The following is a 23,452-nucleotide window of genomic DNA, read 5'->3' on the forward strand; positions in this document are numbered from 1 at the left end:
CCAAACAATAAATTCATATTTTTCTAGGTTTTATTGACAACGCAGACTGCGTGATTCTCGCGCATAGTTGCACACATTGGTGATGTCATCACGCGATGTTTCCAATGCTATGGCGTACCAGGAAGGGGAGACGCTAGAATCCTGGCTCAGTGAGTGAATTAACCTATGTATCCAGTCAATTCATTTATATTATTAGCATATTGCATTGCATTGCATTGAATGAATGGAGTGCATGTTTGAATGAAGTAATGAAGAGTGCGATCTGTTGAACTGTCTGCAATCCTCCAGGGCTACTGCCTCCGAGGCATCCCCGTTATAAGATTTGTGTTAGCGTTGTCGTTCTAAGCAGCCGTTTCAGGAAAGCTGTGCACTGAATCAGGATCAGTTGTGGGAGGCGGACATTCAAGCATAAACCCAGGGGATGTGGCCACTGAACCTCAGCTGAGCTCCCTTTTGATTTCGAGAGTTAAGACAGCTAAGTTGAGGATTGTGATTTTGGTATCAAGCGTCTATCTTGTGTTGGTTGACAGATATAATTGATAGCCTTTCGAGGAACTGGGGGCTAACGTTATAGTGGTGGCACAGATAAAACATATTTGGTGGTGGCTTCACTGCATGTATGCGCGTTGTGGTATGGATGCTAGTAGCAAGTGCAATGTGGAGGATGACAGAGGATGGATGTCAGTCGAATTCTTTACTGTCAGTGTCCGGTTGCTCACATGTGTTGTCCTTTCAAGTCTGTCAACTCTCAACTGTAAAGGCATGTGTTAAACATATTTTCTTTTTATTTGATCTCACTATAGATAAAGCCACCCATCCAACAAACAGACAGGAGGATTGGGAGTACATCATCGGTTTCTGTGACCAGATCAATAAGGAATTGGAAGGGTATGTTACTTCCTGATTCACCTGATACCATCATGTGTAAATTCAGTATGTATTAGCTATATTTGACCCATTGCTATAGTATGTATAGGAAATGGGCCAATTTAACCCGATCTCTTTGTGCAGTCCCCAGATAGCTGTCAGGTTGCTGGTTCACAAAATCCAATCGCCGCAAGAATGGGAGGCGCTTCAGGCTTTAACAGTAAGTATTCTTTATTTGTACTATTTCATTTCATCCAATATTCTGTTCTAGTCCTGAGGCATAGCTGTATATACTCCTATGGTGTATACAGTCTTGTCTCAGGGCTACCAATGTGTCCATGTGTTTGACAAAATGTCCACGTGTAATTCTCCCAGGTATTAGAGGCATGTATGAAGAACTGCGGGAGAAGGTTTCATAATGAAATCGGGAAATATCGGTTTCTGAACGAGCTGATCAAAGTTGTTTCTCCCAAGGTGAGTGGACTTGCTATCCTGAATGCGTTATTCTATTCTTCTATTTTCCTTGTGTTCTGTGTGTGAATACGTCACTGACAAAGATCTGGTACACTTCTATCTAGTACATGGGAGACAGAGTACCAGAGAAGGTAAAGACAAAGATCATTGAGATGCTGTACAGCTGGACAGTGGCTTTCCCCAACGAGGCCAAAATCAACGAAGCATACCAGACACTAAGGAGACAGGGTAAGACCTGGTTTTCTCTAGTTACCACAGCCACTATGGCTGGGAATTGCCAGGGACCTCACGATACTGAGCTGCCGATACGATATGTATTGCAATTCTCACGATTCAAAATGTATTGCGATTCAATACTGTGATTTTATTGCGATTCGATGTTTCAAACATATTGCTCACCATATGTCTGATGCAGAGGGACAAGAAAGCCATGAGAAAACAAGTTTTGATCAGTCATGGAAATAAAATAGCTCATAACAAATTGGCTCCCTATTTAAAAACAGGCTATGAAGGAAAAATAGTGGAGTTTTGGTTTTAGATACAGTAAACTAGCGCAAAAATAATCTTATCTATGATCTAAATCACACACATCTTCCGCTCCCAGGTCTTGTAACTATGGACCCTGAGCTCCCAGTGGACAAGACTCTGATTCCTTCACCCCCCACACGTCCCAAGAACCCTGTGTTTGACAATGAGGACATGGGCAAGGTGAGACACTGGGTTCAGACTGAGTGTATCCACAGTACTGGTCTTTAACCCTGGTGCTAGAGAACTACTGCATATGTGGTGTGCAGTCTTTTGTTTCAGCCTAGCACTAACACACCTACTTACAACAAATCACTGAAACATTGATTTGCTAAAACGGGGGTTATCGGGCTGGAACAAAAGCCTGCATTCCCTTTAGCTCTCTAGGACCAGCATTGCTGACCACTGATGTACAGATAGTCAAACCAGCAGATGTCAGTGTCACCATGGTGATTTGACAGAGACATGCCTTCATGTGTGTTTAGCTACTAGCAGAGCTTCTGAGGAGCAAAAACCCAGAGGACCTGCAGGAAGCCAACAGGCTCATCAAGAACATGGTGAAGGAGGTGAGAGACAACGACATGCCCTTTAAGTGCTTATAAAGGCGGTTGTAAGGAGCCGTAAGCTGTTGTGAATGCTCATACTCAGCCTGTGACATACCACCTGTGTGTTTATTGTTATAATGGGTTCATAAGACTGTTCTAACTAGCTTTGAGTGGTACTAAATGCTAATAGAGTATTTTATAAGCCCTGAATGCTGATTGGCTGAAAGCTATGGTATATGAAACCGTATACCACAGGTATGATGAAACATTTATTTTTACTGTTCTAATAGATGTTTGTAACCTGTTTATAATATCAATAGGTCACCTCGGGGGTTTGTGGTATATGGCCAATATACCACGGCTAAAGGCTGTATCCAGGCACTCCGCGTTGCATTGTGCATAAGAACAGCCCTTAGCAGTGGTATATTGGCCATATACCACACCCCCTTGTGCCTTATTGCTTTAATAGTTCATCATGGGATAATTAATACACTACAGAATACATTACACACAGATGGAGCTTAGACAATGTGATCATAACCGATCATGCGTCCATGTTAGTAGTTCTCTATAACACTTGTATTGTTCTGTTTCCCAGGACGGCTGAATGCATTTACAATATAACTGTTGCGCATACATAGAAGGCTCTTATAGCAATGTATAACAATGTTATAACAAGTCTTGAACATCTTATTAACCCTCATTCTCCCAGGACGATGTCAGGGTTCAGAAAGTGACCAAACGCATCCACACCCTGGAAGAGGTGGGCATCAACGTCAAGCTGCTGAGTGAGATGCTGTCCCACTACGACAAGGACAGGTCCTCCCAGTCAGACAGAGAGATCATCAAGGTGTGTGTTCCGTTCAGACTCCACACACATCACACTTAGCCCTAGTTCAAACACCGCTCTATCGCCGCACCGAACTAAAGCATGTAACTTTCTCTTTGGGAGAGCAGGGATAGAGTGCCTTGTGAAGCCATAGTGCACCTCGTCTGACTTTTGACAATAGTTGGTCAGCCTCTGCCGCACTTTCGGCACGGTGCGGGTGAGGCACGCCTCTGTTTCATGCAGTTCTGCCAGAGGAGTTCTTCCACTGTCAGGAAAAATGGTAATGCATATTAATATATGTTAATTGCGTGCAAATAAAGGTTGCTTGGCTACCACACCCACAACGGCAGCACAGTCAAGGCTGATACGCAGGTGGAGGACCTCTGAGAGGTGGCTGTTATACCTGAATTCAACCCAAAAGCAATGAGTATGCCTGCAGTGTTGAGAGAGCGATTGTATGAAACCAATTGGTATGTCAAGCAGAGTTCTCAGCCTTGCCAGCCCGCTCTTCATGTCTATTCAGTTCTACTCGCCAAAAGTTTGGCGTCTGAACTGTGCGTTACTTAGATACTTATCCTCTTTGCTCGCTGTGAAGCATTAAAGCCTTATGTATCACCTCAGGCTATTGCCAGTCCTTAACTCAGTTTTACAGCTAGTCCCAATTTGTTCCCTACCACTTCCCCTGGGCCCTAACCTTTCGATGTTTGCAGATCTGAAGGGTCTGGATAGGTATAAGCAGTTTAGTGGTGTAGCTTCTATCATATTGCTAAATCCTTACCTATCGGCAAACACCAAAGTGTTAGGGCCAATGGGAAGGGAAAGGGGAATGGGTAGGGCCACGGGAAAGGGGTAGGGAGTGAATTAGGAATGGCTGCTAGAATGATACGAGCGTGGTAGACTTTGATGTTATGTGAAATTAATTCGAATTGTAAACTGTGTCAGTGGCTGATTGAAGCATGTCGTCGTACATTTCCTGTAATACCAGGAACTATACGACCGCTGCGACAAGTTGAGACGCGCTGCTTTCAAAATGGCCACAGAGACTGAAGATAACGACACAAGTTTAGGTGAGGAAATAAAGTTATTTGAATGTTTTTCAACCTCTTAGATTGTTATTTGTTGTTCCATCTCTTAACCTCTGACCTTTGCCCTCCAGGTGACATCCTGCAGGCCAGCGATGACCTCTCACGGGTCATCAACTCCTACAAGAAGATTGTCAAGGGACAGACGGTGAATGGAGACATCGAGGATCCTAGATCTGCAGCTGGTGAAGGTGAGTGATGGCACGTAGTGTATATACACACACACACACACACACACACACACACACACACACACACACACACACACACACACACACACACACACACACTTTCAGAGCAAACTGTTTCCTTTCTACCATTTTGTATCTCTCTCTTTCTACCTCCTTCGATTTCAATTCCTCTCTCTGCTTCCTTCTACCTCTCTCCACCTCTCCTTCTTTCCCTCTATATTCTACAGAGACCACAGGGAACAGTTACAACACAGAGACCTTGATTGACCTGGCTGGCATTGACGTTCCAAACTCCACCTCTCCTCCGCCTGCCCCTCTCCCGTTGGTCTCCGATCACACTTCAGCCAATCACCTGGGGTTCCCAATCCCTGTCTTGCCTCCTCCTCCAAAAAGGTTGGCCGGGTTGCATGCCAGTCAGAACAACAGCCCCAGCCACCCAGCCACCGACAAGGCCCTCAACTCTCTCTCTCTCCTTGACGATGAGTTGCTGTCCTTAGGTACCTCACTGACCTTGCATTTTATGGAAGTTATGTGTAAATGTATTCTTGTTAAATATAGGCCATATTTCCTATTTGATTTGTATTCCAAATTTATTCATGAGGACTGTGTTCACCAATGTTCAGACAATGCCCCATGGTACTTAATTTCATTATGCCAGCAGCATCCTACCCTGCATCCCACTGCTGGCTTGCCTCTGAAGCTAAGCAGATCCTTGGATGGGAGACCAGATGCTGCTGGAAGGGGTGTTGGAGGGCCAATAGGGGGTACTCTTCCCTCTGGTCTTAAGGGGATCACAATGCCCCAGGGCAGTGATGGGAACATTGCCCTGCATAGGGTGCAGTCCTTCGGATGGGACATAAAACGGGTGTCCTGACTCTCTGTGGTCACTAAAGATCCCATGGCACTTATTGTAAGAGTAGGGGTGTTTACCCTAGTGTCCTTGCTAAATTCTCAATCTAGTCCTCATACCATCATGGCCACCTAATCATCCCCAGCTTCCAATTGGCTCATTCGTCCCCGCTCCTCCCCCCTGTAACTATTCTCCAGGTCGTTGCTGTAAAAGAGAATATGTTCTCAGTCAATTTACCTGGTAAAAGAAGGGTCAATACTAATGACCCTTGTGTGTTTTCTCAGGCCTGAACGATCCAGTTCCTTCTCTGAACAGCCAATCAAAACCAAAGCTGAATGAAATAGCGAATCCGTGGACCTCCTTACAGGTAGTTCTTCCTGATGATGACCACAATGGTCAGAGCATTAAAAAGCATAACTTTTTTTCTGCTGTCATTTCCTGTTTCTTTACCAGTGAGGAGTTTTGAACAACTCTTGTGATACATTGGGTAGATTTGTAAGTGTTGCTTCCTTTCTATCCATCTCCAGGCTGCTGACCCCGGCCTTGACTTGTTTGGTGCTATAGCAGGGCCAGGCCTAGTATTTCCCCCAGTCCAGCCAGCGCCAGCCCCCGCCACGGCCCCCGCCACCCACAGCCTCCAGGACCTCCAAGACATGGCCATGCTGGACTTTGGAGAGCCAAAGAGGTGCTCAACTAACCTTATTCCCTTCACTTCACTGGTAATATTGTAGATCACTTCAAGGTATTATATTACCCACATTGAATTAGATCAGGTGCTTCAGCGCATGGCTAAAGTGAAGCAACACTTCTGAGGTAATCCGAAGGCTCAGGGTTGTCATTAATAGTGCATCATCATTACATTACTAGATGCTACTCAACATTATCCTGAATATGGTACAAATCAACATGCTCTTGATTGCACACTTGCTTGTTTGATTTAGTTATGTTTCCAGAGAGAGCTCATGTTATTTTTCTGTCGTTTCCAGTTTGCGTGTTGGCGGCGGATTCGGGATGGCAGCCTCTATGGGGGCCGTAGTACCACCCTCCTTGGGGGCCATGGTACCCCAGGTCCCCTTCTCCTCGACCTCCCTCCTCCCTGGCCCCATGCCTGGCTCCCCTGCGGTGTCCCACACCAAAGCCCAGACGCTGAGCTCTGCCCCGGGCAGCCCCCTGTTCAGCTCCCTCTCCCCCTTCCACCACTCCTCCTTCCAGGGGGGCAGCCCAGCCAGGGGGCTAGGACCGGAGGCCTCCCTGGGCAACGTGCACGTCCCCCTGGAGGCCATCAGACCCAGTGAGTACTGGAGATAGGGGAGGGAGGTAGAAAGGGAGAGAGAGAGGGGAGTGTGCAAAGGGAAACGGGAAATGCTATATATCCTCCTGTGAAATTGAACGTCGTTCGTCTTTTTGAACCTTTTGATGTCCACAGTACACTGTCTGGATAACATTGATAGAGCCTCTCATTGCCTCTGTCCTGTCCCCTCCAGGTAAAGCGCTCCCTGTAACAGCCTATGATAAGGACGGGGTGCGTGTGCTGTTGAACTTTGCCTCAGACTGTCCCCCTTGCAGACCAGACGTGCTGGTATTAGTGGTGTCCATGCTGAACACTGCACCACTGCCCGTTCAGAACGTGGTCCTTCAGGCCGCCGTTCCCAAGGTAACACACAGGCGCAATATACACATGGTACACAGACGCCGTAGGGGTCTACAGCCATGTCTCAGGGCAGTGTGTACACATGCACTCGTATAATACTTACACGTGTTCACTCCTGTATACTTACTCACTCAAACATTGTATCATTTCATCCAAACAAAAGGTGATGGGGTCCTCACTCAAAGTATGTTGCATAAAGCTTCATTTTTGTATTTATTTGTATTATTTTCACTGCATCAGGGATAGCGTACACAGGCTTTGCAGCCATCTTCAGTGTGTAACTTTCACACACTACTAACCCCTCCTCTCCTTGTCCTCCAGTCCATGAAGGTGAAGCTGCAGCCTCCGTCAGGAACAGAGCTGCCTCCCTTTAACCCCATCCTTCCCCCGGCCTCCATCACACAGGTCATGCTACTGGCCAATCCCCTGAAGGTAAGAGCAGGGCCACGAGTATTTCCTGGTAAGGTCACATGGTCAGGGAAAAGTCATATGATCTTCCAGGGCCCAGAGGTTGTCCGATTCAGGTCACGTGGTTAGGGAGCAGCCCACTTCTCTAATACACAGGCCAGAGTCACTGTAGAACTAGGGCTCTATCTTTCATCTTTCCATGGTTCCTTGCAACCTATCTCCTCATCTTTTCAACCGTATTGGAGGTTGAAGGTCCCTCTCTGACTTTCTTATCCAATGTGGTTTTGGGAGACGGAGAGAGAGGATTTGAGGAATTAATGAAAGATTCATTGAGAGAGAGTCTAGGTCTTTTTGGACCTGATGGGCTTCCATTCTCTTTGTAGTCTTTGTGAAACCACTTGCTGACCCTCTTCCAATGTTTGCCTCTTGCAGGAGAAGGTCCGTCTGCGCTACAAGCTGGCGTTCACTCTCGGAAACAGGCAGTGCTCAGAGGTGGGCGAGGTGGACCAGTTCCCCCCGCCAGACAGATGGGGTCACCTATAGCCACCCCCATACACCACAGAGCCGAGCCAGAACGGGCCAAACCAACACTCCATGATGGGGGTGTTAACCACACATACCCCAGAGAGAGAGAGAGAGAGAGAGAGATAGATGAGCCAAGGAGAGGATAGGGTGGGAGAACTGTGCTGCAATGTTACAGTACCAACATAGTGCTGTCTACCAGCCAACCATTCTGTTTCTTTTAGATTGTTTTGATATTTACCGTTTTTGTAATTGCCCAGTTGCTATTGAGGCAATTGTAACTTTGTAAGCATAATATAGCATACATTGAAGTTTAAGCCAGTTTTACAATAGCTTCCAGAGCTTGTATTGAATATTATTCCAGAACTGCATCTCAACTGAAGGGTTACAAGTGCTTTTTCCATGTTTCAGAAATTGATACAAAGATGCACCAAGTGTCACTCTTTATTTGTTATTAAGTATGTTCATTAACTGAGAACATCTACAAGGTATTTTAGCAGGCCAGCCAGTTGTCCCTTATACAGCACTGCAGGACATTTCCTAACAAACGTAGTCCCGCCCACAAGACTTGCTGGCAAAGGAAATATAATCAACACTACATCCATTATTATGGCGAGACACATACATACAGTGTATATACTGTGTGTATATATATATATTTGTGTGTATGTATATATATATTTACAGTATATATGCCAATGTTTATACCACAGCATTGTTGAATGCTTGTTTCTAATGAGCTAGAAGGGACATTATTATTCAGAGCTTATAACTAGGAAAAAATGATTGATTAATCCTATACCTGGAATAGAATTTGGTGAAATCCGGGAATCTTATCCGGAGGACTTGCTAGCATGTTAGCTCAGAGTAGCTCATACTTAAAACTTGAGTCAAGATACAGAAAGTTATGTTGATTAGATGTGGGTGCTAGCTGGCTGTTGACAAAGGCCTCGAACATGATTCCATGAGGTGTTTCAATATTTCTTCAGTGCATATCCAGTGATCACGCTTATTAGACATAATTGTGGCAATTATGACATTGTTTTAAAGTGTTGTATATTGTGTTTCTCAATGATATTAGTTATTTAATGGGTTTGCTGGAACATCTTTAGGTCTTACCACATACTAATATACAGCTACTATTTTGATGACTGGGTTTCCTAGCAACACTGTAATCAATATTGTGGTTACTCCTGGCATGCTTCTGTAAGTTGTCATCATAAATGCATGCCATAGCTGGTTTCTATTTGGTTTAATGTACGGGTTCTTCTTATGCTCCCTCTGATGCTTGCCATCTGGTTTAACTATGGTGTTTGAGCTTTCAAAGTGGTCTGTCAACCCGAGTTAAGATATCCATTAGTCCTGAGTTTTAGGATGTGTATTATTTTCTCCATTGTCAGTATTGAAATTGTATTTTATTTATTTCAGTTGTAGTATTTCAGTGCATCACTGAATTGACCAAGCTTAACACTGGCTGAAAGTGTCATCTGACAAGTTGGAACTAACATGGAGGAAGGTGAAACCAAGAAGTCAAAATCATTTCCAGTAATATTGAGCCCACAATAGGGCAGTGATTTCATACTTCATCGATGATGAAAGGTTGAGTCGCTAACCTTCATCCTAACATTCAAAAGGAATGGACGGATATGAGAATATGGTTGAAACACCTTACCCATGCTTGCACTAATACATTGCTTTTAAATCCACACTTCAGGGAGGTTAGAGAATTGGAAAACAGATAGTTTGCCCCCTTCCTCCCCATGTCCTCTCTCTGGTTGTCCCTGACTTGTAGCATTGTGAGAGGCACAATAGCTCTGTACATAGGTGTACTTATCGTCTGTAGTCAGGAGATGTGTAGAGGTCAATGTGATGTGTAAATGTCTTGAAAGATGTTTTACGATTGTACATACTGTATTATGTGCTATTTGTTTGCTGCATGAGGAATTAAAGGATTTTTGATCTGGTGTAATTTAGCTGATTGTACTCGTCTTTGTTGTTCTATTCATACCGTAGGCTAGTAAATCAAGTTGACTTAAAGGTCATACTTGTGCCGACATCCACAGCGTTTACTGTGAATTTGATCTCAGCGAATGTCAGGGAAATTTCCTTTTAAAAAAAGGCACATTGTTGACAATGCACATTTGAATCCAGGCCAGTGTTCATGTCAAGCATTTCCACAGAACCAAATTCAAATAATGAAAACATTTCTTTATTATCAAATAGCACATTTTGATCAGACTTGATTTGTTTTATGTACAGTATAAAAAGATAAGTGCTCGTCTTTAAGTGTTGGTCAAACTTCCACTGTCCCCTCCTTCACTATGGCCATGGCCAGGTTACGGGCTAGCGCTAGCCGCAGGAGCTCAATCTTGGTCGTCTCGATGTCCTCATCCTGAAAACGGACAGGGAAACACATTTAATGGATCCTCATCAGAATGTTTTTAGTGATTCCATATTCAATCTGATGTAATGCAAACAGGAAAGGAGGGCTGGTAAACAACAATGACAAGAGCTTACCAAGAACAACTTCAAAGAACTAATTCGAAAAAGGAGCACTCAAGAGATTTTTTGTTGTTGAGTGCTCCTACTACTACTTTCTACCTTGAATTAACCCTTTTGGAAAATGTCCTTGGTAACCTCTTCTCATAATTATATAATACTTGATGTTAATGAAACCAACAGTCACTTTTTCTGGAATACAATATTCAAATTAGGTGACAATGGAACTGTGCGATTGGCTAGCCATGAAAAGTCTGTGCTAACCCCTCTCTGGAGCAGGGCCAGCTTAGCCCTGGGCTAAGGTTGGTGTTAACCCATTTTAGAATGTGCAAGTGTGAATAGTCGATTAGCCGTGGGCTAAGGAAGCTCTTAGTGCAGTGTGAACAGTTACTTAACCCAGGCTAAGGAGGCTCTTAGTGCAGTGTGAACAGTTGCTAACCCCGGGCTAAGCAACTGTAGAGATTAGAGCATATTATAAAACAGTGCATTAGGAGATTGAAAGGGAAACAGACATTAGATAGAGGGTAAGGGGGGGTATAACCCAGTACCTGCATCGGTCTGTCTGGGTTGGGAACACTCTTCTCTGAGGTCAGCTCCTCCAGACAGAACATCAGCTCATGAGTTTGATCAGCAGAGAAGATCACCTGCAAGAGGACAAGCCCAGAGATGAGCAACTGACTGCAACAAAAGGCTATTAGCCTAAAGAGGCAACATCTACAAAACTACCTTCCAAAGACAAAGGTAAGAGCATATATTCAGAGATACAGATCTGATAGGAATCAATAAGGTAAGGCGATATCTTAATTTAAATATTGTGAAAATATATATATAATATGCCATTCATTTATTTTCTTTAAGATTACAAAGATGTGTTGCCGTTCATATTTAGTTAGTAAACCAAAAAAAGGGAAATTCAATCTATGGAATATGCTATACACTAGGTAAGTAGAAGTTAATTTCAATGTTAAGTCAAGGATGGAAGTTAATGCTGTGGGCCAGTTGACCTCTTTCTGCTCCAGCAGGGGCAGGGCGTCGGTCAGCAGAGTCATCCAGAAGGAACGTGGGGCGATCTTGGCCGTCATCAGGGAGAGGAGGAGCTTGGCGGCGTCAGAGAAACGCTTCTCGCCGTACAGCCGATGGAACTCACGGTACTTCCCTGCAGACAACAGGATCACATTCATCAAGGCAAAGCGTAGCAAAAACTGTTTCTCTACAGAAAGTGGTAACGCGCATTTCTGATTGGACAAGTTCAGGTAGTCCATCCTGTTTCCTTCCGTAAATGGTGCCCAATGAATATGACCCAGGACAGGAGGGGAACAGAATGATTGACAACCTGGGATGCTCTCTCATTGGCATCATTGGTTACACAGACACAGTATCAATGACATAGTATGGTGTAAAATGTATTTGCCACGGTTTCAGTATAGAACAATGAGAAGTGCACCGAATTCACAGAAATGATGTGAGAACCATCTATCAATCACACATGATGCCAGCTGGGACACCCAACATGGTCACTGTAGAATTGTTTAGAAATTGGATTCTCATTCTACTCGCTACAGCACTGGTAGAACTTGTATGGCCTAAATGGAAATACACTGTGGTTCCACTTGAATGTTTAAGAACAAGATAACATGATATACATCATAGTCAATGAACAGTTAGTTCTGCCTTCATGAGTGACTAATTGTAACGTGAGACATTACACTCACGTTACATTTTCCCCAGCTGTAGGTTATCATCAGCTGTTACAACAGCATTAGGCCACAGACTGCAGCCTTATATGGACCACTTTTCTCCTACGTGAGAGTAAATCATCGAATAGAAAGGACAAAATACATTATGGGTCTGATCCAGTGTGTGTGTGTGTGTGTGTGTGTGTGTGTGTGTGCGCGCGCATGTGAGTGATATGTGGCTGACTGAATGTCAAGTTAACATGCAACACCAAGCAGGGCTTTACAGTGCGACCATTTTACTCGCATATGTGCCTAAATATTTTGCTGTGCGACCTGGAATTTTAATTGAGGAGCACCAGCGTGCCTAGAAAAACGTATGATTCTAACTTTATTCCCTAAAATATATTTTGATTTGTGCTCCTGAATTTCTTTGTGTGCTCCTATATTTTTCAACTTAGGCGCACACGTGCTCCTTGTAAAACAGGTCAGCTTAGAGCCCTGCCAAGGAGTGTTTGCTTGTGTGTGTTCACAGTGCTTCATGTCTGTATGTACACGTCTGCACCCCATACCTAGAAAAGTAAGCCTGTCACTGAGCAGCATGGCTGGACCCAGGTTGTCAATCAGGTCCAGATCAGAGAAGGTCCCTTTGGCGCAGTAGTCCTGGAGAAACCTGAGATACAGACCATAGAGATACATCTATAGACCACAGAGATGCAGTATATCTAGGATACAGACTGGGTTAAACCCACGGGGGGGTGGGGAGCGAGTGAGAGAGTGAGCGACTACAGGGTGGTCTGGTAACTAGTGGTGTGGGAGCAGATGTCATGGGAGGACATCTTTGCGGCCCTTCTTGAAGTAAATCCAGATCCAATGTGGTGAGTCCACTACGTAGCTTTCATAAACCCCCTCATGTTAGATCAGTGGTTACATCAAGGAAAGGAGGAAGGAAGAAGGTATTTTCAAAGTATTGAAAACAGGCCGACGACTGTTCAGGAAAAAAACACAGCTTTCCTGAACAGGTCACATGGTCAGGATCAGTAAAACCTGTAGATATACAGCACCTCTCTGATATGAGGGTGGCAAAGGCAGCATCTTTGGCTCTGATGCTCCAGGAGAGAGCAGAGCCCAGTCTGTTGTTCCTCAGGGCCTTCTTGGCCATGATCTTACAGATGCTCCTCACTGCAACACAGAGAGACACATTTTACCAGGGGGTGATATCCACAACAGGCATGACAGAAATCAGGGGGAGTTTGAATATATTTTCCATGTGTGTTTTAGTAAGTGTCCATGTTGCGATTGAGGGAGTGAGACTGAATGTGGGTCTCAGTGAGAGCTTCATGCATGAGAGTAAGATGGACAACTGTTTTGGTAAGAGCACATGAGTATGCATGCGTACGTGTATGCATCATATCTACCTTGTTCAGTCATCTGCCTCTGCTCACAGATCCTGATCACCTTCAGGGCCTTGCGCTCCGTGTCCAGAGGAACACGCTCGATCTGTAGCTCCAGGTACACACGGCCAAACTCTGGACAGTGGTCAAAGTAGTCCACAGCCAGCTGCCACAGGCTGAGGACCAGAGAGAAATAGCTTGTTAATCATGCACAGCTTAACCGATCATCCAATAGGAGCAGCACTGGAGGAGGTCAAATAGGGGAGGAGGTCAAACAGGGGAAGAGGCCTATACGCGTAGCCGACAACACTCTTTCTATAAAAGATAACTACTGAACACAGTGGACCTCAGCATGTGTAGTTTTGCAGACGTGATTGTATATATGAAAGTTATCTATTAGAAAAACAGACATGTTGGCACTGGGAGTTATGCATATAGTCCAAGCTAACCAGACTAGTGGGTCTGTCTCACCTGTGATGGGTGAAGAGTCCTGAGGCGTACTCCAGCAGTAGAAACTCCCTCAGGTTTGAGCCAAAACTAAATCAACACAAACAGAGAACACATGTTATTATGATCAACGTTGACAAAGGCTGCCACCGAAACACTTCCGTTTGTTCTGACCTCTGCTGCTAAAAAAACACAGTAAAATATTTCAGTGAGTGTGGGTTCTTCCTTTATTCAAGTGTATGCCCTTTGAACCCGGCACCCAAATACTTCCTGTTATCACAAACATTTGAGCTGAGCACGCCAACTTCACTTTCTATGATTATGATCAATGTTACCATTAGAACAATATTGGCAGTTAATGTCAACCCTTTGTGGGACAGTGGTGTCCTTAACTTACTGTAGGTTGTGAGACTGGAGCAGTTTACAGTGGTCCAGCAGGTCAGTCAGATGCCCCACAAACCACCAGTTGTTGAGAGCAATGCTGGAAAGCACAAATAACATGTCATAAATATCACAACATATGAAACTGAACAGTAGTTTACATGAGAGACAGAGGGGAAATCACATTGTGTGTCTAGCCCCAACATTTATTTCATCTTATCCACATTAGCAGTTACTGTTACCTTAGCAACAACACAGCTACTCTCCCTGGCTTCTATACCATAGAAATATAATTCTTTTGGTTTCTGTATTTCTATGGTCTATAGACGCTCCTCCTCACCTGCAGTCCTTGATGACCTGGTGGATGTCAAACTCAAAGGCTGCCAGCAGGATGCTGTCCAGGGGCTCTGGGACACTCCTCGTGTCCAGGAACATGTGCATGCTAGACTGGAACACACACACATAGGACAGGACACTTACTCATAGTGTTTGGTAAGTCCCAGGGCATACTAGTGCAACTCTGTATAGTGTAGTAGTAGGTACCAGTGTGTAGTAGTAAGTGTGAAGTGTAGTAGTAAGTACCTGTGCGTAGTAGTGCAGCTCTGTGGGCTTGACAGTGGGGTGGGAAAACAGCAGTCTGGTGACCAGGAAGTGATACCATGTACTCAGCAGCTCCTTGTGCTCCAGGAGAACATCCTCATCACCAACCAGAATCTACATGGATAATTAGGAGGGTATGGATAAACCATGGATTGATACTCATTTAGGAGGGTATGGATAATCATGGATGGATACTTATTTAGGAGGGTATGGATAAACCATGGATGGATACTCACTTAGGAGGTTATGGATAAACCATGGATGGATACTCACTTAGGAGGTTATGGATAACCCATGGATGGATACTCATTTAGGAGGGTATGGATAATCCATGGATGGATATTTAGGAGGGTATGGATAATCCATGGATGGATATTTAGGAGGGTATGGATAATCAATGGATGGATAATCCATGGATGGATACTTATTTAGGAGGGTATGGATAACCCATGGATGGATACTCATTTAGGAGGGTATGGATAACCCATGGATGGATACTCATTTAGGAGGGTATGGATAACCCATGGATGGATACTCATTTAGGAGGGTATGGATAACCCATGGATGGATACTCATTTAGGAGGGTATGGATAACCCATGGATGGATACTCATTTAGGAGGGTATGGATAACCCATGGATGGATATTCATTTAGGAGGGTATGGATAAACCATGGATGGATATTTAGGAGGGTATGGATAAACCATGGATTGATAAACCATGGATGGATAATTAGGAGGGTATGGATAAACCATGGATTGATAAACCATGGATGGATAATTAGGAGGGTATGGATAAACCATGGATGGATAATTAGGAGGGTGTGGATAAACCATGGATGAATGAATCAACAGGTGGAACATATGGATAGTAGATAGAAACTGAAAGCGCGAACCACTGCTTTTAACCAGGGCAAGGTGACCGGAAGCATGACCGAATACAAACAGTGTAGCTATTCTCTCCGCAAGGCAATCAAACAGGCTAAGTCCCAGTACAGAGACAAAATCGAGTCGCAATTCAACAGCTCAGACACAAGAGGTATGTGGCAGGGTCTACCGTCAATCACGGATTACAAAAAGAAAACCAGCCCCGTCGCGGACCAGGATGTCTTGCTCCCAGACAGGCTAAACAACTTTTTTGCCCGCTTTGAGGACAATACAGTGCCACTGACACGGCCCCCTACCAAAACCTGCGGGCTCTCCTTCACTGCAGCCGAGGTGAGTAAAACATTTAAACGTGTTAACCCTCGCAAGGCTGCAGGCCCAGACGGCATTCCCAGCCGCGTCCTCAGAGCATGCGCAGACCAGCTGGCTGGTGTGTTTACGGACATATTCAATCAATCCTTATCCCAGTCTGCTGTTCCCACATGCTTCAAGAGGGCCACCATTGTTCCTGTTCCCAAGAAAGCTAAGGTAACTGAGCTAAACGACTACCGCCCCGTAGCACTCACTTCCGTCATCATGAAGTGCTTTGAGAGACTAGTCAAGGACCATATCACCTCCACCCTACCGGACACCCTAGACCCACTCCAATTTGCTTACCGACCCAATAGGTCCACAGACGACGCAATCGCAACCACACTGCACACTGCCCTAACCCATCTGGACAAGAGGAATACCCATGTGAGAATGCTGTTCATCGATTACAGCTCAGCATTTAACACCATAGTACCCTCCAAACTCGTCATCAAGCTCGAGACCCTGGGTCTCGACCCCGCCCTGTGCAACTGGGTCCTGGACTTCCTGACGGGCCGCCCCCAGGTGGTGAGGGTAGGTAACAACATCTCCACCCCGCTGATCCTCAACACTGGGGCCCCACAAGGGTGCGTTCTGAGCCCTCTCCTGTACTCCCTGTTCACCCACGACTGCGTGGCCATGCACGCCTCCAACTCAATCATCAAGTTTGCGGATGACACTACAGTGGTAGGCTTGATTACCAACAACGACGAGACGGCCTACAGGGAGGAGGTGAGGGCCCTCGGAGTGTGGTGTCAGGAAAATAACCTCACACTCAACGTCAACAAAACAAAGGAGATGATTGTGGACTTCAGGAAACAGCAGAGGGAGCACCCCCCTATCCACATCGACGGGTCAGTAGTGGAGAAGGTGGAAAGTTTTTAAGTTCCTCGGTGTACACATCACGGACAAACTGAATTGGTCCACCCACACAGACAGCGTCGTGAAGAAGGCGCAGCAGCGCCTCTTCAACCTCAGGAGGCTGAAGAAATTCGGCTTGTCACCAAAAGCACTCGCAAACTTCTACAGTTGCACAATCGAGAGCATCCTGTCGGGCTGTATCACCGCCTGGTACGGCAACTGCTCCGCCCACAACCATAAGGCTCTCCAGAGGGTAGTGAGGTCTGCAGAACGCATCACCGGGGGCAAACTACCTGCCCTCCAGGACACCTACACCACCCGATGTCACAGGAAGGCCATAAAGATCATCAAGGACAACAACCACCCAAGCCACTGCCTGTTCACCCCGCTATCATCCAGAAGGCGAGGTCAGTACAGGTGCATCAAAGCAGGGACCGAGAGACTGAAAAACAGCTTCTATCTCAAGGCCATCAGACTGTTAAACAGCCACCACTAACATTTAGCGGCCGCTGCCAACATACTGACTCAACTCCAGCCACATTAAAAATGGGAATTGATGGAAATTATGTAAAAATGTACCACTAGCCACTTTAAACAATGCCACTTAATATAATGTTTACATACCCTACATTACCCATCTCATATGTATATACTGTACTCTATATCATCTACTGCATCTTGCCATCTTTATGTAATACATGTACCACTAGCCACTTTAAACTATGCCACTTTATGTTTGCATACCCTACAGTACTCATCTCATATGTATATACCGTACTCTATACCATCTACTGCATCTTGCCTATGCCGTTCTGTACCACCACTCATTCATATATCTTTATGTACATATTCTTATCCCTTTACACTTGTGTGTGTATAAGGTAGTAGTTGTGGAATTGTTAGGTTAGATTACTTGTTGGTTATTACTGCATTGTCGGAACTAGAAGCACAAGCATTTCGCTACACTCGCATTAACATCTGCTAACCATGTGTATGTGACTAATAAAATCTGATTTGATTTGATTTAATTTAGAAGAGACAGACAGCACCAACAAGAGATTATTTTAGCTCCTTTACAGTTCACCCTCACACAGATGCAGGTACAGAGCCAAAGAATGGACTCTACATGTACAGAGCGAGTTCCTTTTGGCTAAGGTATACATTGTATACTACAGGTAGCTACACTGACTACAAAACATTAGGCTCTTTCTATGACAGACTGACCAGGTGAAAGCTATGATCCCTTATTGATGTCACCTGGTAAATCCACTCCAATCAGTGTATATGTAGGGGAGGAGACAGGTTACAGGATTATTAAGCCTTGAAACAATTGAAACATGGATTGTGTATATGTGCCATTCAGGGGGTGAATGGGCAAGACAAAACATTTAAGTGACTTTGAACAGGGTATGGTAATAGGTGCCAGGCGCACTGGATTGAATGTGTCAAGTACTGCAACACTACTGGGTTTCACACTCAACAGTTGCCTTTGTGTATCAAGAATGGTCCACCAACCAAACGACATTTCAACAACTATGGGAAGCATTGGAGTCAACATTGGCCATCATCCCTGTGGAATGTTTGACACCTTGTAGAGTCCATGGCCCGATGAATTTAGATTGTTCTGAGGGCAAAAGGTGTGCAACTCAATATTACGACAGTGTTCCTAATGTTTTGTACACTCAGTGTGTACCTGTCACCTACCTCCACTGATCACCACACAGATGCAGGTACAGTGTGCCAGGGCAGGTATTGGGCAGTTCCACTGACCTTACAGATGTCCTCCAGGTGGGGGTTGCTGGCAAAGGACTGGTCCTGGAGACAGCGGTCCACCTCCTCGCGCCAGTGTCTCCACTTTACATCAAACTCTGTCAGGGTCTGAGTCTCACCAGGCTACAGTAAGATGTCATAGAGGAGAGAGAGCTAGAGTTACAACCATAGAGATACATATAATATACGTGTTCTACTTGATTCTGTGGTTAAAACTGGGTGCTGTTCAGGAGGTTGAAACGTTCAGATAGAAATGCACTATGTACATTGAAGATGGGCATCTTCATGAGCAGGTTGTCCAGCAGCTTGAACATGGCCCTGGCTGCAGGCTGCAAAGTTGTCTGTTTCACCAGGACCTGCCTGGCCTCGTCCATCCGGCCCTGCAGCACGTAGCTGATCACCTGGAGACACACAGAGGGGGGACAGTGTGGTTCAATAGGGGAGAAAGAATATCGGCATACAGACTAGTGCACAAATAAACATGAATAGCAGTTATTACACAATTGACATAAGTTATAGGAGTTAAACTGGGCAAAGAAAGTCTGCACAGATAAAATACATAGTATATCAATTAGTTAATTTCAACCACATTGGAAGCAATCATGGAGAACCATTTAAAAAGGCAAATTCACCTCAATTTCACTGGTTTTGAGGATCCACTAAAGAAGTTTTGATCAAACAGGGCTCTACGCTGACAGTTTTTACAAGGAGCACATGTGCTCGTAAGTAGAAAAATTAGAAGTAGAAAAAGTGTTTTTATGAAAATAAATTAATAAAAGTTTATGAATAAAATGTTTTTTGGAGTGTTCCATGCTCAATCAATTACAATGTACGCTCAAATATAAGTAATTTAGGTGAGACAACAATGTTCAGTTGCCCCTTTGAGTTCTCCGACGTGTCTCTTCACTAGCAGTTGAGCAAGCTCAAACTAACATTGAAAAACCGCATAGCGTGTGAACAAAACACTGTAAATAGCCAAGAAACACGAGAACAAAGTCACACGTTAGTAGACTTTCAGGTGAAATCAACCAACTTCTACGCTGTGCACTTCTAAAAATGTATCTTTCAGCACTTCAATCACAGTGCGCACAGCACCCCAGGCGCTGTTGCTGCTCGAGGTGGGAAAGCTATATGGGATCTGTAGTTCTGTGTGTGATTAGCTACCAGCTATGAAACAAAAACAGCAGGTTTACTTTGAAAATAGTTACAGCAGCAATTTTTCCCCGCTATAAATCACATGTTCATACATAACTTTTTCAGTTCGCACACATCTATTTTTAGGCGTATATGTGAGTAAAATATCACACTGTACAGCCGGTCAATGACAAAAGTCGGTCTGACGTATGTGCACACTGTGCCAATAGTTCTAAAAAGGCAGAGAAAGACAGGAGAGTTGTGTATGTGTACGTACCACGTCCCAGTAGGCCTGGTGCTCTGCGGGGCTCTCACTCGCCAGCACCTCCCTGGCCTTCTCATCCACGTCAGCCTTGTGCAGCCTAACCCAGTCGAGGAGGTGGAGCACAAGGGAGCCAGCTGGAGGGCCACATACAAAAAACAGGTTGCAGAATATATTAATGTTCTGTTCACACCATAGAGATAGATGACTCATTATGGATATAACCCCTTTTAGCGTGTACAATGAGGGCTTCCACCCTTTTAAAGTAGTCAACTGGGTGGGGATTCATACGAGTTTGGACAGGGGTCGTGTTAGCTTTCAGAAATCAGCATTTTCAAAACTCAGACCATAAAAAAAATCTGCGTTTTTAACCATTTAACCTGCGTTTCATATTGAAAGTCAACAGTGTTTTTTGGCTTCACTAGAGTGATCAGGGGCTTGCAACTGTAGTTTCTTTACACAAAATACATTAGTGCAAAATCGTTTTCATCAGCTGACAGAAGTGCAACGCTATTTGGCTAGCAGCCAGACATAAATAAATTAGCCTACAATAAAAAAGCAAAGTATATTTTGCATAAACAATGCATTGCCATCATATTTCTAATGTTTAGCTTGAAGTTAATATTGCATTTTAACTAGCTACTGGAGAAAACCTTCACTGGAAGAAAGTACTGGAGAAAAGTAGCCTACACATCAGCCAGGGCACTGATGAGCCAATGACGAGAGCAAATATATTTCATCCAAGTGAAGAAGTAGAACTGAAGCACAAAATGTGTAATTTTACAATCATGATTATTTGCGCAAACCCTGACTGAAGACTAGCAGAATTTACAATACAAAGCATTTTAGATCTGTATGAAAAATGCAGAATCCTGCATTAACGCAACAACCCCTGTAGGAGCGATCAGCCAATGAAAAAGTAGAAAATGGGTTACTTTAAAATGGAGATAGCCTCAATGGTGCTGCCCATGCTACACAGACACAAAGATGAGTCTTCTATCTAGCTCTATGGTTCACACCTAGAGGATGCTTCTGTGTCCAAAGCAACATCGACATACAAAATATAAACTCTACCTGGAGCTGCATCGATGAACAACACTTCACAAAGATTCCAGATCAGCTCTACTGCCAGCAGGATTGACACCTATTATGAAACACAGGATAGAAGAGTCGTGCCAAGGGAATCATTTTGATACAACTCATAGACTGTTTTAGTGTATAACATTACAAAGGTGTTCATCTTCATCGTTGATTCAAGATACTTTTCTCACGTTTGCTGATTCAATGTTATATTACTTGGGTTATGTTCTCTTGACATGAGGGTAAGTGGTTAGTCAAACTGAATAGGCACAGACATGTACTCTACCTGATTTCCATACTGTGTAGCCAACGCTGCATCTTGTGTAGAAACTGCAAAGTGAGGGGAAATAGCATGTTACTTAAGTCTGTCTGTGAACCGCATAGATAAACATATAATTGGTGAAATGTTGCCATATACTATACCTGCGACTTGCTGGAGTTCCTCCATGCATGCTCGAATCACAGACCTGTAGTTCTTGCTAATACTGACGAACCTGAATAAATAAGTGAAATTGATAAACGAGTATACACATTATAATGCAAAACATTTAGATTACTATGAGATTAAGTCACACACATCACCACTGTTTGGTTATATTTAGAACCAGGAGTTTTTCCTGACCACATGACAAAGGAAAACTCAGTGCCCTAGTTTGAATTACAAGAGAAAGTAGTCTATCCCATCCTTACTGGGGTTTCTTGTTCTTGCTGGGCAGATCCTCTCTGATCCTCTGCAGACCAACAAAGATGTGATGGGACTCATTGAAGAGTTTACGCAAAATAGGGGAATAGATGTCCTCATCTTTCCTGACCTCATGGACAAAGGGACAACCCCCTGCAGATCCACCTGAAGAGATGCAGAGGGAGAGAGAGTTAGAGGAGGATGCTTTTTACTTTGACATGATTTGAGTCATGAGTCACTTCACTACCAAGTTATATGTTCAACTCTCATATCTACCTGATGCTTTGTAAATGGTCTCATAAACCAGGATATCTCCAGGACCCCACACAAATCCCAAGTGTTTTTGGTTGCTGTCGAACCCAGGGATAGGCTGAAAGAGAGAAACGTCTCGTTAGTTTATTTATGTGGACATAGCTAGGTAGTTAACCGTCTAGAGATTATTCTGCCTTGCTGCCAGTATCTTTCAACCCACTGAAACCAGTCATCACAAATGACAAATCAACATTGTGCAGTGCTGCCAGTATTATTGTGGACACTTGAACTCAGAGACGTTTGAATGAAGTGTCAGCTAGTTAGCGAACTAACGTTAGCTAGCTGCATAGCCTGGCCAGGACACATTTGGATTCGACAACAACAGAGCACGAGCGGTACTTACAGTAGTTGTTGGCTCCACATCTACCTCCTCCATTACCACCCACTTTGATCAAATCAATAAGGCGAATCAATAAATATAACTTAATCCACGAGCGATCCAAATACTGCCATTTCAAATAATATAATACAGAAATTAGGCGCTTCAAACATTCAGCTGAAGGACCCAAAGCGTGCGCATGTCTGATGTCATTGGAATTCTGTGTCGTGCCTGACTAGAAATGCAAGCTTGCACTGAAGGGGACACAATTAGTCAGTTGTCAACTTGACAAGTAATGTCACCATGAGAATATATTATTCCAATGAATAAAATCAATTTATACCAATATCTACCAATCATAATGTTTTGGTACTAATTTGCTCAAAGTGGTAAGAACTAATGGCCACCAGATGCAAACAGTTATTTATTTACCCCAATGTGCAGATTTTAGTAATAATTAATTGTCTAATGAAATGTTCCTTATAACATTTAGGCTATTTCCAATGGCATAATAGGCAAATATGGGATTTTTACAATGTTGCACCATTCTGGACTTTATCAACATCCATCCAATACTGTGTGGGCAACATTAGTTTCTTGCTGGATCATCTCTATTTTGGTACAAGTACTGTACAACCAAATATTTCATTGTTCCATCTGTGGTACAGCATCATTTGTTGGCTGAATGTTATGGTCTATAAAAACAAGATGGCTACTGAGGATCAGTCCTCTCTTCCATGACAAAATTCCAGAATGGTTTAAATTCCCAAACATTGACCCTTCAGTACACTTTCTTAAATAACCAGATTTTTATTGAGCAAATGTACAGCAATGGCACTGTTAACATCAAAGCATTAGGA

The 23,452-nt window shown here is 44.0% G+C and overlaps 2 protein-coding genes across 2 annotated transcripts; one reads left to right on the forward strand and one right to left on the reverse strand.

Annotated features, from left to right (window-relative positions):
• Positions 1-61: 61 nt before the first annotated feature.
• Positions 62-9,917, forward strand: LOC129833792 (ADP-ribosylation factor-binding protein GGA3-like). The gene is made up of 17 exons (XM_055898598.1): positions 62-149; positions 804-888; positions 1,012-1,087; positions 1,243-1,341; positions 1,446-1,569; positions 1,946-2,049; positions 2,352-2,432; positions 3,124-3,261; positions 4,226-4,307; positions 4,397-4,513; positions 4,741-5,010; positions 5,648-5,730; positions 5,891-6,048; positions 6,350-6,654; positions 6,848-7,017; positions 7,336-7,446; positions 7,855-9,917. Exons 1-17 carry the CDS (start codon positions 83-85, stop codon positions 7,963-7,965), a joined length of 2,181 nt encoding a protein of 726 aa, XP_055754573.1. The 5' UTR covers positions 62-82; the 3' UTR covers positions 7,966-9,917.
• A 214-nt stretch (positions 9,918-10,131) lies between these two features.
• LOC129833793 (nuclear pore complex protein Nup85-like) lies at positions 10,132-22,808 on the reverse strand. The gene is made up of 19 exons (XM_055898599.1): positions 22,617-22,808; positions 22,238-22,331; positions 21,970-22,126; positions 21,703-21,773; positions 21,566-21,609; positions 21,274-21,343; positions 20,215-20,336; positions 19,070-19,204; positions 18,804-18,926; positions 14,921-15,052; positions 14,679-14,785; positions 14,355-14,438; positions 13,982-14,047; positions 13,535-13,686; positions 13,181-13,298; positions 12,689-12,789; positions 11,448-11,599; positions 10,992-11,087; positions 10,132-10,336 (listed from the first exon to the last, which is right to left on the reverse strand). Exons 1-19 carry the CDS (start codon positions 22,647-22,649, stop codon positions 10,238-10,240), a joined length of 1,956 nt encoding a protein of 651 aa, XP_055754574.1. The 5' UTR covers positions 22,650-22,808; the 3' UTR covers positions 10,132-10,237.
• Between the last annotated feature and the right edge of the window lie 644 nt (positions 22,809-23,452).

The sequence above is a fragment of the Salvelinus fontinalis genome, chromosome 34 (assembly GCF_029448725.1).
Source record: "Salvelinus fontinalis isolate EN_2023a chromosome 34, ASM2944872v1, whole genome shotgun sequence".
Classification (NCBI taxonomy): Eukaryota; Metazoa; Chordata; class Actinopteri; order Salmoniformes; family Salmonidae; genus Salvelinus; species Salvelinus fontinalis.

Coding starts and splice junctions, on each gene's coding strand:
- LOC129833792 (XM_055898598.1), top strand. CDS start 83: ATGTCATCACGCGATGTTTCCAATGCTATGGCGTACCAGGAAGGGGAG. Junction 2,433..3,123: donor TCAAGAACATGGTGAAGGAG/GTGAGAGACAAC, acceptor TCATTCTCCCAG/GACGATGTCAGGGTTCAGAA. Junction 4,514..4,740: donor TAGATCTGCAGCTGGTGAAG/GTGAGTGATGGC, acceptor TATATTCTACAG/AGACCACAGGGAACAGTTAC.
- LOC129833793 (XM_055898599.1), bottom strand. CDS start 22,649: ATGGAGGAGGTAGATGTGGAGCCAACAACTACT. Junction 22,127..22,237: donor GACCATTTACAAAGCATCAG/GTAGATATGAGA, acceptor GCATCTCTTCAG/GTGGATCTGCAGGGGGTTGT. Junction 19,205..20,214: donor ACCAGGCCTACTGGGACGTG/GTACGTACACAT, acceptor GTGTGTCTCCAG/GTGATCAGCTACGTGCTGCA.